Source organism: Bos javanicus, chromosome 1 (genome assembly GCF_032452875.1).
Source record: "Bos javanicus breed banteng chromosome 1, ARS-OSU_banteng_1.0, whole genome shotgun sequence".
In the NCBI taxonomy this organism is placed as follows: Eukaryota; Metazoa; Chordata; class Mammalia; order Artiodactyla; family Bovidae; genus Bos; species Bos javanicus.
In genome coordinates this window covers 144345635-144359615 of record NC_083868.1, presented here as the reverse complement: position 1 = coordinate 144359615, position 13981 = coordinate 144345635, and the positions used below count along the sequence as shown (strand labels likewise).

The 13981-nt window shown below is 43.0% G+C and overlaps 2 protein-coding genes across 2 annotated transcripts in view; both read left to right on the top strand.

Moving 5' to 3' along the window:
* Positions 1 to 13981, top strand: part of TSPEAR (thrombospondin type laminin G domain and EAR repeats) — a 194815-nt gene that overhangs the window by 101992 nt on the left and 78842 nt on the right. The window lies entirely within an intron of this gene.
* LOC133254917 (keratin-associated protein 10-8-like) lies at positions 8742 to 9658 on the top strand. Its single transcript, XM_061429319.1, has 2 exons — positions 8742 to 9264; positions 9478 to 9658. Exons 1-2 carry the CDS (start codon positions 8789 to 8791, stop codon positions 9656 to 9658), a joined length of 657 nt encoding a protein of 218 aa, XP_061285303.1. The 5' UTR covers positions 8742 to 8788.

Sequence of the window (13981 nt, the reverse complement as noted above, 5' to 3'; positions counted from 1 at the left end):
TTCTTTCACTTAGGACTGTGCATTTACGTTTCCTTCATGTTCCTTCATGCCTTCATAGCCTTTTTCTATTTTTTTTATTGAGGGAAAATATTCATAACACAAAGTTTACAACCTTAACCACTTTAAAGTGTACAGTTCAGTGGTATTAAGTACCTTCATAACCATGTGTAACCATCACCACTATCCATACTTGGAACTCTTTATCTTGCAAAACAAACTCTATACACATTAAACAACAATACCCATACTTCCTTTCTCACAGCTCCTGGAAAGCATCATTCTACTTTTTGTCTCTAAAGTACTTCGTGTAGGTGAAATCACAAAGTGTTTGTCTTTTTGTGACTGACTTATTTATCTTACCATAATGTCCTCATGCTTCGTCCATAATAGTGCCAGATTTACTTCTTGTTAACAGGTGAATAATATTCCATTCTATGGGTGTACCACATTTTGCTTATCCATTCATCTAGCAGTGAACACCTGAATGACTTCCACTTTTTAGCTATTGTGAAAAATGCTTCTATGGATGTGGTATTACAAATTTCTCTTCAAGATTCTGCTTTCAATTCTTTTCAGCACAGACCCAGTAGAAATACTCGGTCATACAGTAATGCTACTTTTAATGTATTGAGGAACCATCATACTGATTTCCACGTAGCTGTACTGGTTCATGTTCCCACCAACAGTGTACAAGTGTTCCAGTTTCTTCACAATCTCACCTATATTTATGTGTTTTTTTTTAAATAAATGGTCATTCTTCTAAGAGGTGTAAGGTGGTACCTCACTGTAGTTTTGATTTGCATTTCTCTAATGATTAGTTCTATTGAGTATATTTTCATGTGCTTATTGGCCATTTGTATATCTTCTTTGGAAAAATGTCTATTCGTGGCCTTTGCTCATTTTTGAGTTAGGATTTTTATTGTTACTGAGTTTTAGGAGTTCTCTATACGTTCTGGATATCAATCTCGTATCAGATATATGATTTTCAAATGTTTCCTCACATTTCTTTGGGTTACCTTTGTTCTCTGTTGATACTACATTTTCATGAAAAATATTTAAAATTTTCGTAAAGTCCCGTCTCTATATTTTCTTATGCTGACTGTGTCATTGGTGTCATATCCAGGAAATGACTGCCAAATTCAAGGTTGTGAAGTTTTGTCCTATTTTTTCTTCAAAGAGTTTTATAGTTATGGATCTTACATTTAGATTGAGGATCCACTTTGAGTTAATTTTGTGTATGATGTTAGGTATGGATCTAACTTCATTCTTATGCATGTGAATATCCAATTTCCCTAGAACCATTTGTTGAAAAGACTGTCTTTTCTCCAGTGAATGGACTTAATGCCCTTGTCAAAAATGGTTTGACCGATTGTGTGAGGGTTTGTTTTTGGATCCTGTATTCTCTTCCATTCATCTCTATGTCTGACTTTGTGCCAGTACCACTCTATTTGATTACTGTCGCTTTGTAGTGAGCTTTGAAATTAGGGAGTATGATTCCTCTGGCTTTGTTCTTTTTCAGGATTTTTCTTTTTTGGTTATTCAAGGTCCCTTAAGATTCCATATAAATTTTAGAATGAGTTTTTTTTTTATTTCTGTGAAAAGTCATCAATGTTGATAGCAGCTGCATTTAATATGTAGATTGGTTTGGATAGTAATGATATCTTAACAATATTAAAGCTTCCAATCCATAAATATGGGGTGTCTTTCCATTTACTTATGTCTTCTTGCATTTCTTTCAACATATGATTTGTAGTTCTCACTGGATAAGTTTTTGACCTCCTTGATTAATTCCTAAGTATTTTACTTTTTGATGATATTCTAAATGGAATCATTTTTGTAATTTCCTTTTAGGGTTATTCATTATTAGTGTATAGAAATGCAACTAATTTTTTATATATTGATTTTGTATCCTGCTGTTTTGCTGAATTCACTTATTAGTTGTAATGGTTTTGTGTGTAGGTATGGAATTTTTAGGATTTTGTACATATAAGGATTATGTATATATAACATCTGTGAATGGAGATGATTTTACTTCTTCTTTTTCAACTTAAATGGCTTTTATTTTTCCTTTTGTCCAGCTGCTCTCCTAGAACTTCCAGGACTGATGAATAGCAGTAGCAAAGGTGGGCAACCCTGCCTTGCTCCTGATCTTAAAAGAAAAGCTTTCAGTCTTTCAATGTTGAGTGTGATGTTTGCTGTGGGTCTTTCATATACATATTTTTTTTATTATGTTGAGACAGTTTCCTTCTACTTTCAGTTTGTTGAGTGTTTTTATCATAAAAAGTGTTGAATTTTGTCAAGTGCGTTTTCTGCATCAATTGAGATGATTATGGATTTCCCCCTCCATTCCATTAATGTGGTGTGTTATATTCATTGATGTTCATATCACTCCTTCCACCCTCGCATTCTGGCAGGAGATCCCCCTTGGTCATGGTGTACAATTCTTTTAATTTGCTGCTGAATTCAGTTTGGTAGTATTTTGATGAGGATTTTTGTAAGAGACTGAATGCTTTTCCTCTAAGACCAGGAGCAAGACACAGGTGTCTTCTCTCTGCATTCTTTCAACATCATACTTAAGATCACATCTTGGGCAACAAAATAACAAATAAAAGGGTGCATACCAAAGAAATGAAATCATCTCTACTCACAGAGGATGTGATTGTCCACATTGAAAACCCTTAAAATCTACAAAAAGAGTCGTAGAAATACATGAGGGTTTAGCAAGTTGAAGGATGCAAGCCTGGAGTAAGAAAAATTAATTATATTTCTTGGACTTCCCTGGGAACTCAGTCGATAAGAATCCACCTGCCAATGCAGGGGACATGGATTCGACCCCTGACTGGGGAAGATTGCACAGACTGCAGAGCAACGAAAGCCAGTGCACCCCAACTACAGCCTGCATGCCACAGTTACTGAAGCCCACTCACCTAGGGGGCTTCCCAGGTGGCTTAGTGGTAAAGAATCCACCTGCTAGTGCAGAAGACACAGGCGATGCAGGTTCCATCCCTGGGTTGGGAAAATCCCCTGGAGGAGGACATGGCAACCCACTCCAGGATTCTTGGCTGGAAAATTCCATGGACAGTGCAGCCTGGTGGGCCACAGTCCATGGGGGTCACAAATAGTCAGACACGACTAGCAACTGAGCGTGCGTGCATGTACACACTCTAGGACCTGCAAGCTACACCTACGGAGCCTACCTGCTGCAACCACAGAAGCCTGTGCACCGTGAGCCCAGACTCCACAGCAAGAGAAGCCACCGCAGCGAGAAAGCCCGTGTACCACAACTAGAAAAAGCCCTCACAAAGGAAAGAAGACCCAGCACCACCAAAAATAATAATAATAATACATAAGCAAATAATTTTAGAAACTACTTATATTTCTATATAATAGCAACAAAAATTGAATTAAGTTTTTTATTTAAAAGTATATTAGCATAAAAAAATAAAAACAGGTACAAACTTTACAGAATATGTACAGAATGACATCTATAAAAACACTGATGAAAGAAAAAGAAGACACAAATAAGTGTAGAACTAGACCATGTCTACATGTTTAAATATTATCATGATGTCAGTTGCCTCCAAACGGGGGTCTCCCTGGTAGTTCAGCTGGTAAAGGATCTGCCTGCAATGCAGGATACCCTGGTTTGATTCCTGGGTTGGGAAGATCCCCTGGAGAAGTGACAGACTACCCACCCCAGTACTCTTGGGCTTCCCTGGTGGCTGAGATGTTAGAGAATCTGCCTGCAATGCAGGAAACATGGGTTCAATCCCTGGCTTGGAAAGATCCCCTGGAGGAGGGCTTGGCAACCCGGTCCAGGATTCTTGCCTGGAGAATCCCCAAGGACAGAGGGGCCTGGCAGGATACAGTCCATGGGGTCACGAAGAGTTGGACACGACTAAGCGACTAAACACAACATATCACCTCCAAATTGATCTATAGATTCAAAGTAATTGCAATAACAAATAGGATTTCTTTGTTGGTGTGAATAAGTTGACCCTAAATTTATTTGGAAAGACAAAGGAGCTCAAGGAGCCACAAAATTTGAAAATGAGGAAGAAAGTTGGAGGTTTTATCCTATCTGACTTCAGTATTTACCATAAAGCTATAATAATCAAAACAGTCCAATGCTAGCCAAGGTACAGGCCCAGATGAATGATACAGAAAAGAAAAACAGGCCCACACAAATGAAATCAATTGATTTTTTATAAAAGTGCAAAGGCACTTGGGAACAATGGATGTCTCTATGCAAAACAAAAAAGTAAACCTTGACCCGTACGTCAGTTTTTACTTAATGTAAACCTTTAATCAAAGTTTACCAGAGACCTAAATATAAAATGTAGAAGTTTTAAACTTTCAGAGTAAAACATTGAAGAAAATCTTTGTGACCTTGTGGTTAGGCAGAGTTCTTAGATTCAATACCAAAAGCATGATTGCTAAAAGAAAAAAAAATAATACCCTGAAAAAAAAACTGATAAAACAGTTTATCAGTAGTAAACTGTTTTGTTCATCAAAAGACACTCTTTTTTATTATTATTATTATTATTTTCACTTTACAACATTGTACTGGTTTTGCAATACATCAATGTGCATCCACCACGGGTGTACACGTGTTCCCCATCCTGAATCCCCCCTCCCACCTCCCTCCCTATACCATCCCTCTGGGTCATCCCAGTGCACCAGCCCCAAGCTTCCTGTATCCTGCATCGAACCTGGACTGGCGATTCTTTTTTTATATGATATTATACATGTTTTAATGCCATTTTCCCAAATTATCCACCCCCCATCTCTCTCCCACAGAGTCCAAAAGACTGTTCTATGCATCTGTGTCTCTTTTGCTGTCTCGCATACAGGGTTGTCGTTACCATATTTCTAAATTCCATATATATGCGTTAGTATACTGTATTGGTGTTTTTCTTTCTGGCTTACTTCACTCTGTATAATAGGCTCCAGTTTCATCTATCTCATTAGAACTGATTCAAATGTATTCTTTTTAATGGCTGAGTAATACTCCACTGTGTATATGTACCACGGCATTCTTATCCATTCATCTGCTGATGGACATCTAGGTTGCTTCCATGTCCTGGCTATTATAAACAGTGCTGCGATGAACATTGGGGTACACGTGTCTCTTTCCCTTCTGGTTTCCTCGGTTTGTATGCCCAGCAGTTGGATTCCTGGGTCATATGGCAGTTCTATTTCCAGTTTTTTAAGGACTCTCCACACTGTTCTCCATAGTGGCTGTACTAGTTTGCATTCCCACCAACAGTGTAAGAGGGTTCCCTTTTCTCCACATCCTCTCCAGCATTTATTGCTTGTAGACTTTTGGATCACAGCCATTCTGACTGGTGTGAAATGGCACCTCATTGTGGTTTTGATTTGCATTGTCTGATGATGAGTGATGTTGAGCATCTTTTCATGTGTTTGTTAGCCATCTGTATTTCTTCTTTGGAGAAACGTCTATTTAGTTCTTTGGCCCATTTTTTTATTGGGTCATTTATTTTTCTGGAATTGAGCTGCAGGAAGCCATATGATTATCTCAGGAGATGCAGAGAAAGCCTTTGATAAAATTCAACATCCATTTATGATAAAAACTCTCCAGAAAGCAGGAATAGAAGGAACATACCTCAACATAAGAAAAGCTATATATGACAAATCCATAGCAAACATTATCCTCAATGGTGAAAATTTTAAAGCATTTCCCCTAAAGTCAGGAACAAGACAAGGATACCCACTCTCACCACTACTATTCAACATAGTTTTGGAAGTTTTGGCCACAGCAATCAGAGCAGAAAAAGAAATAAAAGGAATCCAAATTGGAAAAGAAGTAAAACTCTCACTGTTTACAGATGACATGATCCTCTACATAGAAAACCCTAAAGACTCCACCAGAAAACTAGTAGAGCTAATCAATGAATACAGTAAAGTTGCAGGATATAAAATCAACACACAGAAATCCCTTGCATTGCTATACACTAAATATGAGAAAATAGCGAAATTAAGGAAACAATTCCATTCAACATTGCAACGAAAAGAATAAAATACTTAGGAATATATCTACCTAAAGAAACTAAAGACCTATATATAGAAAACTATAAAACACTGATGAAAGAAATCAAAGAGGACACTAATAGATGGAGAAATATACCATGTTCATGGATCAGAAGAATCAATATAGTGAAAATGAGTATACTACCCAAAGCAATCTACAGATTCAACACAATCCCTATTAAGCTACCAACGGTATTTTTCACAGAGCTAGAAAAAATAATTTCACAATTTGTATGGAAATACAAAAAACCTCGAATAGCCAAAGCAATCCTGAGAAAGAAGAATGGAACTGGAGGAATCAACCTGCCTGACTTCAGGCTCTACTAAAAAGCCACAGTCATCAAGACAGTATGGTACTGGCACAAAGACAGAAATATAGATCAATGGAAGAAAATAGAAAGCCCAGAGATAAATCAGCACACCTATGGACACTTTATCTTTGACAAAGGAGGCAAGAATATACAATGGAGAAAAGACAATCTCTTTAACAAGCGGTGCTGGGAAAACTGGTCAACCACTTGTAAAAGAATGAAACTAGAACACTTTCTAACACCATACACAAAAATAAACTCAAAATGGATTAAAGATCTAAACATAAGACCAGAAACTATAAAACTCTTAGAGGAGAACATAGGCAAAACACTCTCTGACATACATCACAGCAGGATCCTCTATGACCCACCTCCCAGAATATTGGAAATAAAAGCAAAAATAAACAAATGGGATCTAATTCAAAGCTTCTGCACAACAAAGGAAACTATAAACAAGGTGAAAAGACAGCCTTCAGAACGTGAGAAAATAATAGCAAATGAAGCAACTGACAAACAACTAATCTCAAAAGTATACAAGCAACTTTTGCAGCTCAAAACACACTCTTAAAGAATGAAAACACAAGCCATAGACTTGGAGAAAATATTTGCAAATCACACATCTGACTAAAGTACTTGTATCCAAAATATATAAAGAATACTCAAAATTGAACATCAAGAAAAACTAACAAAGAAAAGGACCTAAAGATTTGAAGAAATAACAAAGAAGATGCAGGGATGGCAAATAAACATATAAAATGATGCTCTGCATCATTACTCATTAGGGAAGTGCAAATTAAAACTGCCACAAAGTCCCCTTCATACCTATGAGAAAGGCTCGAATTAAAAACAATTACCATGCCAGTGTTGGCAAGGATGTGGAGAAACTGGAGCTTTGATACATAAAATAATACCATAAATGACACAGCCACTGTGGATAAGTTTGGCAAAGAAGTACATTAGAGAACCTCAACATATCACTGGTCTTTGGGGAAATGCAAGTTTGAATTATCCTAAGGTACTGCTGCTGCTGCTAAAGTCGCGTCAGTCACGTCCCACTCTGTGGGACCCCATAGGCGGCAGCCCACCAGGTTCCCCGTCCCTGGGATTCTCCAGGCAAGAACAGTGGAGTGGGTTGCCATTTCCTTCTCCATTTATGTGACCTCCTAGAAAAATCACAACTGCAGTGATTTTGAATTAACACTTACCTGGGGTTTTGGGCTGAGGGAGGAGCTGATTCCAGTGGGACAGGAGTTTGGGGGCCTGTATGGTCTCGTGTGGGTGTGTCTGCATTTGTGAAAACTCAGAGAACTGCACTTGGGAAAGAGTGGGTCGAAGGCCAGAGGGGCAGGGCAGCCAGCAGGCACTTGCTTCTACAGGGTCAAGCCGATGGACCTCCTCTCCCTCTGTCTGCTTTTTGCTGACTTTGTTGTTCTTTATTATTCTTTTTTATATTCTGCCTGCTTTTGGGCTCGCTCTTTTTCTGGACCATGTACTCTCAAGGTGGTTTTTGTAGAATCTGTACGAGTGGCTTCTTTTGAGAATAGGTGTTTTATCAGAAATGCTCTAATCTCCATCTGCCTGATAACCCACTTTCCTCAGACTTTCAAGAGTTGGTTGCACTGTCTTCAGGTATGTTGATTGGTTGAGTGAAGTCGAATGCCAAACTCTCTGGAAGCTTTTAGGCTGTTTCCTTGTATTTGGCGTCAGACATTTCACCAGTGTAACATATAAGTACCGTTTTCCATTCATCTTGTCCTAGTTCGGTCAAAGTTCCAAATCTGAAGCACCATGTTTCTTTCCCTTCTCTCTGGAAAGTGTTCTGTTTCTCCCTTTGCTGCACACATTCTATCCCTGGAAACCTCGTCTGACACAGTTGGACCTTCCCTCCATGCTGCGCTGTGCTTGAGACATGTCTTGGTTCTTCTCACTCACTCCTCCCTTTGGCTGGTCTGTCCACTGTTCAGCCCTGGTGCTTGAGAGGGATGTCCTACAGCAGGTGACAGCACTGTCCCAACTTTGAGCTCTGCGATACCAAGTCTCTGAGATGGGGGTTCACAGCCACTCCCCTGCAGAGCCATGGAGACAGGTGGGAGGGGAGAGCTGGCAGGCACACACGGGTGGGGCTCTGGGACCCTAGATTAGTCCTGTGTTTGCTTAGAGAACCTCACACAGCTCAGGGTTGATCCAGCCCTCAACCAGGACATGCATTTTACAAGCAGCAAACTCTTGTGTAAATAAACAAGAAGTAATAGGGGCTCAAAACACCAACAAGGAAAAGGAAGCCTCAGGGAGACTTCAGCTGGCCCAGCACACACCTGGATGGGGTATAAAAGGCCCACAGCCCAGAGCAGCGCTCACACACTCACTCACTAACTCACTAACACACGCTCACATCCTCACCCTCCTCCAGCCCCACCGCCTCCACCATGGCTTCCTCTGCCTTGTCTGTCTGCTCCAGTGACCTGAGCTACGGCAGCCGGGTCTGCCTGCCCGGGTCCTGTGACTCCTGCACTGGCTCCTCCTGGCAGGTGGACGACTGTCCAGAGAGCTGCTGCGAGCCCCCCTGCTGTGCCCCCAGCTGCTGTGCTCCAGCCCCCCGGCTGACCCTCCTCTGTGCCCCAGTGAGCTGCGAGTCCAGCCCCTGCTGCCAGCCAGCCTGCAGCAGCTCCTGCCTGGCCTCGTCGTGCCAGCAGTCTAGCTGCCAGCCCTCCTGCTGCACCTCCTCCCCTTGCCAGCAGGCCTGCTGTGGGCCCATCTGCTGCAAACCTGTCTGCTGCACACCTGTCTGCTGCAGGCCTGTCTGTTGCACACCTGTCTGCTGTGAGGCCTCCCCCTGTTCTACTTCCTCATGTTGCAAGCAGTCTAGCTGCCAGTCCTCCTGCTGCACCTCCTCCCCCTGCCAGCAAGACTGCTGTGAGCCGGTCTGCTGCAGGCCAGTCTGCTGCAGGCCCATCTGCTGCACACCTGTCTGCTGCAGGCCCGTCTGCTGCACACCTGTCTGCTGCAGGCCCGTCTGCTGCACACCTGTCTGCTGCAGACCTGTGTGCTGTGAGTCCTCCCCTTGCTCAGCCTCCTTGTGCTGCCAGCTCAACCCCTGCTCCTCGGTCAGTTGCAGACCCTCCTCCTCCGTGTCCCTACTCTGCCGTCCTGTGTGCCGCCCCGCCTGCTGTGTGCCCACCTCCTCCTGCCAGCCCAGCTGCTGCCGCCCGGCCTCCAGCGTGTCCCTGCTCTGCCGGCCCGTGTGCTCCCGCTCTGCTTGCTGCATCCCAACCTCAGCCCCAGAGCCCTGTTGCTGACCCGGCACATTGCCAACTCCTTCCAGGGCCAACGCTGACTTTCACCTGAAATTTCTGTAGCCTTAGGCCAGTCTGGGGTCTCCTTCTGCCCCAGAGTTTCCTGTGAGCAGCCTGGGCTGGCTCCTGGTTCCCTCCAGGCCCTGAGTGTCAGCCAGCATGCGACTCTCCATCCTTGATGGTCATGGATTTTGTCCTGACCTAGGTGAGGGGTCTGCCCGTTAACAAATAAAGTCATTGTCATGCCCTCTCTGTGCCTTGAGTGCATATCTCTTCAAACCCTGGGAAAGACCTTTGTTGTGAAGAGTGGTCTGGGCTGGTTTAGAATCCTGGCCTTGAGTTGTATCCAGGACTGTAACATCATCAGGTATGGATAAATACGCCCTGCTACTCTCTGCCAGGGTGTCCTGAGGCCATAATTCGACTGCAGCCTCCAGTCCAGAGTGTCCTGCTCAACAGTAGACCCCTGCATGAAATGAGTGATGGGGTGGCAGTGGGGCATATGTTCAGGCCCCAGGCTTGCACACTGGGAACATGGGGCTTCCCTAGGGACAAAGAAGACCCTGTTTAGTAAACATCTGCCTTGAATACGTAAAGCTTACTCCAGAAACAGCTTCAGACAGGCTGGTGCCAGCCGTTCCCAAGTGCCCTGGACATGAGTGTGAGTGCTTCCCTCTGTGTGCGAAGGTCTGGATGGTGAGAGCCACATGCAGTGATGTTGGGAGCCTGTGTGAGTCAGGGTTCTCCAGAGAAAGAACCAATAAGACATGTGCACATATACAGAGATTGATGTTGAGGAGCTAGCTCACACAGTTTGGAGGCGGGCAAGACCCAAATCTGCAGGGTGAGCTTCCTGGGAAGAGCTGGTTTTGCAGCTACAGATGACCTGCTCGAAGAATCTCTTTCTCTTTCGGGGACGTCAGTCTGTTCTCAAGGTCTTCAACTCTTGGGTGTAGCCCACCCACATTTTGTAGGGCAATCTGTTTTACTCCTAGTCCACTGATTTCAGTATTGATCTCACCTAAAAAGCAACTATGTCATGACATCCAGCAATGTTTACCCAGACAACTGGGCACCGTGGCCTGGTCAGTTGACTCTTGAAACTATCCATCACAGGGACCGACAGCCAAGGGGGATGGGCTGTTTGGAAATGGCAGGTGCTCGTTTGGCGATGCCCTCAGGAATTCGAGTTCTAAGGCAGCTATCGCACTGGGAAAATATGGGGAGGAGGGACATACCTGGCCCTTCAGGACAGTGCTGGACCCGCGTGGCAGTGTGAAGGGCCTTGACGTGGGGCCTCAAATGTAATTGTGCCTATTATAATATGCAGGGGTGTGTGCTGAGTTGCCTCAAGTATGTCTGAGTCTTAGTGACCTTATGGGCTGTAAGCTGCCCGACTCTTCTGTCCATGAGCTTCTCCAGGCAAGAGTCAGGAGTGGGCCTCTGTGCCCTCCTCCAGGGCTCCTCCTGACCCAGGGGTCAAATCTGGGTCTGCTGTAGCTCCTGCTGGCAGGCGAATCCTTCACTGCTGAGCCAGAGAGGAGCCCAGCTGTTATAATAGCCACATTTAAAGTGAAAAAAGACAGGTAGAGTTTATTTAATTACATTTTATTAACCCAATACATGCAAAATGTTTAAAGAGATGGGAATACCAGACCACCTTACCTGTCTCCTGAGAATCCTGTATGTGGGTCAAGAAGCAATTGTTACAACTAGATATGTAACAGTAGACTGGTTCCAAATTGGAAAGGAGTATCAAGGCTGTATATTGTCACCCTGCTTATTTAGCTTATATGCAGAGTACATCATACGAAATGCCAGGCGGGATGAAGTATAAGCTGGAATCAAGATGGCTAGGAGAAATATCAACAAGCTCAGTGATGCAGATGATACCACCCTTATGGCAGAAAGTGAAGAGAAACTAAAGAGCCTCTTGATGAAGGAAAGAGGAGAGTGAAAAAGCTGACATGAAACTCAACATTCAAAAAACTAAGATCATAGCATCTGGTCCCATCATTTCATGGGAAATAGATGGGGAAACAATGGGAACCGTGACAGACTTTATTTTGGGGGGCTCCAAAATCACTGCAGATGGCTGTGATTTCATGACTGCAGCCATGAAATTAAAAGATGCTTGCTCCTTAGAAGAAAAGCTATGACCAACCTAGACAGCATATTAAGAAGCAGAGACATTACTTTGCCAACAAAGGTCTGTCTAGTCAAAGCTGTAGTTTTTCCAGTAGTCATGTATGTATGTGAGTTGGACTATAAAGAAGGCTGAGCACCAAAGAATTGATACTTTTGAACTATAGTGTTGGAGAAGACTCTTGAGAGTCCCTTGGACAGCAAGTAGACCAAGCCTGACTATTCATTGGAAGGACTGGTGCTAAAGCTGAAGCTCCAATATTGTGGTCACCTGATGGGAAGAGCTGACTCATTAGACAAGACTCTAATGTTGGGAAAGACTGACGGCAAAAAGAGAGGCAGGCGGCAGAGGGTGAGATGCTTAGATAGCATCATCGACTCAGTGGGTATGAATTTGAGCAAACTCTGGGAGATAGTGGAGGACAGAGGAGCCTGGCATGCTGCAGTCCATAGGGTCACAAAGAATTGGACGTCACTTAGCGACTAATCAACAACAATCCAAAAGCTTAGCATTTCAATACATCTGATATTAATGAAGTATCAGAACCTCACCAGGGTCACTTCCTGGGAAGGATCAGACTTTGCGTGTATCAACAGAACCCATCTCTCTGGCTGTTTAGACTCTTCTTCCTTTTCTTCTCACCTACACCTGCCCAATTCCCCATGTGCTCCTGTATGTTTCCTCACTTGGCCGTCTGTCTTCTTTCTTTCTGGTTTTTGTTCTTAAGATTTTTTTAACCTGGACCTTTTTTAAAGTCTTTATTGACTTTGTTACCACATTGCTTCTTTTTGGGTTTCAGTTTTTCTGGCTGAGGGCTGTGTGGCATCTTGGCACCCTGACCAGGGACTGAACCCACACCCCATGCACTGGAAGGTGGATCCTTAACCACTGGACCTCCAGGGGAGTCCCATCATTTGTCTTGTTTCTTTAAATATTTCTCCAAGAGGGAAACATGAAAAGAGTGTTTTCCAAGCTCTTGCTTATGTGAAAATACACTGCTGTTCTCTTTACTTGAGAAAGATATAAAGGGCTTCCCGAGTGGCACTACTGGTAAAGACTTGGCCTGCCAATGTAGGAGAAAGATGTAATAATTTGAAAAAAGGAAAAATGAGCTTTAGTCCCCAGTGTTCCCCCAGAAGCTCTGTGTCTTTCACTGTTTGGTGGGAGAGGTCCGAGGTCCGCCTGGTAATAGTTCATTTCCAGACCAGATTGTCAGCCATTTGTTCCTGCCTGGAGATGGAGCTGCCCTTCATTCGGTTCATTTACAAACTGCCAGTTTGGAAAACTCAGCAATGGCCACAGGACTTGAGTATGTCAGTTTTCATTCCAATCCCTAAGAAAGGCAATGCCAAAGAATACTCAAACTACCACACAATTGTACTCATCTCACACGCTAGCAAAATCATGCTCAAAATTCTCCAAGACAGGCTTCAACAGTACGTGAACTGTGAACTACCAGATGTCTGAGCTGGTTTTAGAAACGGCAGAGAAACCAGAGATCAAATTGCTAACATCTGATAGATCATCCAAAAAGCAGGAGAGTTCCAGAAAAACATCTATTTCTGCTTTACTGACTATGCCAAAGCCTTTGACTGTGTGGATCACAGTAAATGTGGAAAATTCTGAAAGAGATGGGAATACCAGACCACCTGACCTGCCTCTTGAGAAATCTGTGTACAGGTCAGGAAGCAACAGTTAAAACTGGACATGGAACAACAGACTGGTTCCAAATAGGAAAAGGAATACATCAAGGCTGTATATTGTCACCATGCTTATTTAACTTATATGCAGAGTACATCATGTGAAAGGCTGGGCTGGAAGAAGCACAAGCTGGAATCAAGATGGCTAGGAGAAATATCAGTAACCTCAGATACGCAGATGACACCACCCTTATGGCAGAAAGTGAAGAAGAACTAAAGAGCCTCTTGATGAAAGTGAAAGTGGAGAGTGAAAAGGTTGGCTTAAAGTCAACATTCAGAAAACAAAGATCATGGCATCTGGTCCCATCACTTCATGGCAAATAGATGGAGAAACAGTGGAAACAGTGGCAGACTTGATTTTTGGGGGAGCTCTAAAATCACTGCAGATGGTGACTGCAGCCATTAAATAAAAAGACGATTACTCCTTACAAGAAAATTTATGACCAACCAAGGCAGCATATTAAAGAGCAGAGACATTAC

Bases quoted from the DNA above. Each gene is read 5' to 3' on its own strand.
- LOC133254917 (XM_061429319.1), top strand. From the start codon at position 8,789: ATGGCTTCCTCTGCCTTGTCTGTCTGCTCCAGTGACCTGAGCTACGGC. The intron at 9,265-9,477 runs GCAAGACTGCTG...GGTCAGTTGCAG, and splicing joins TGCACCTCCTCCCCCTGCCA to ACCCTCCTCCTCCGTGTCCC.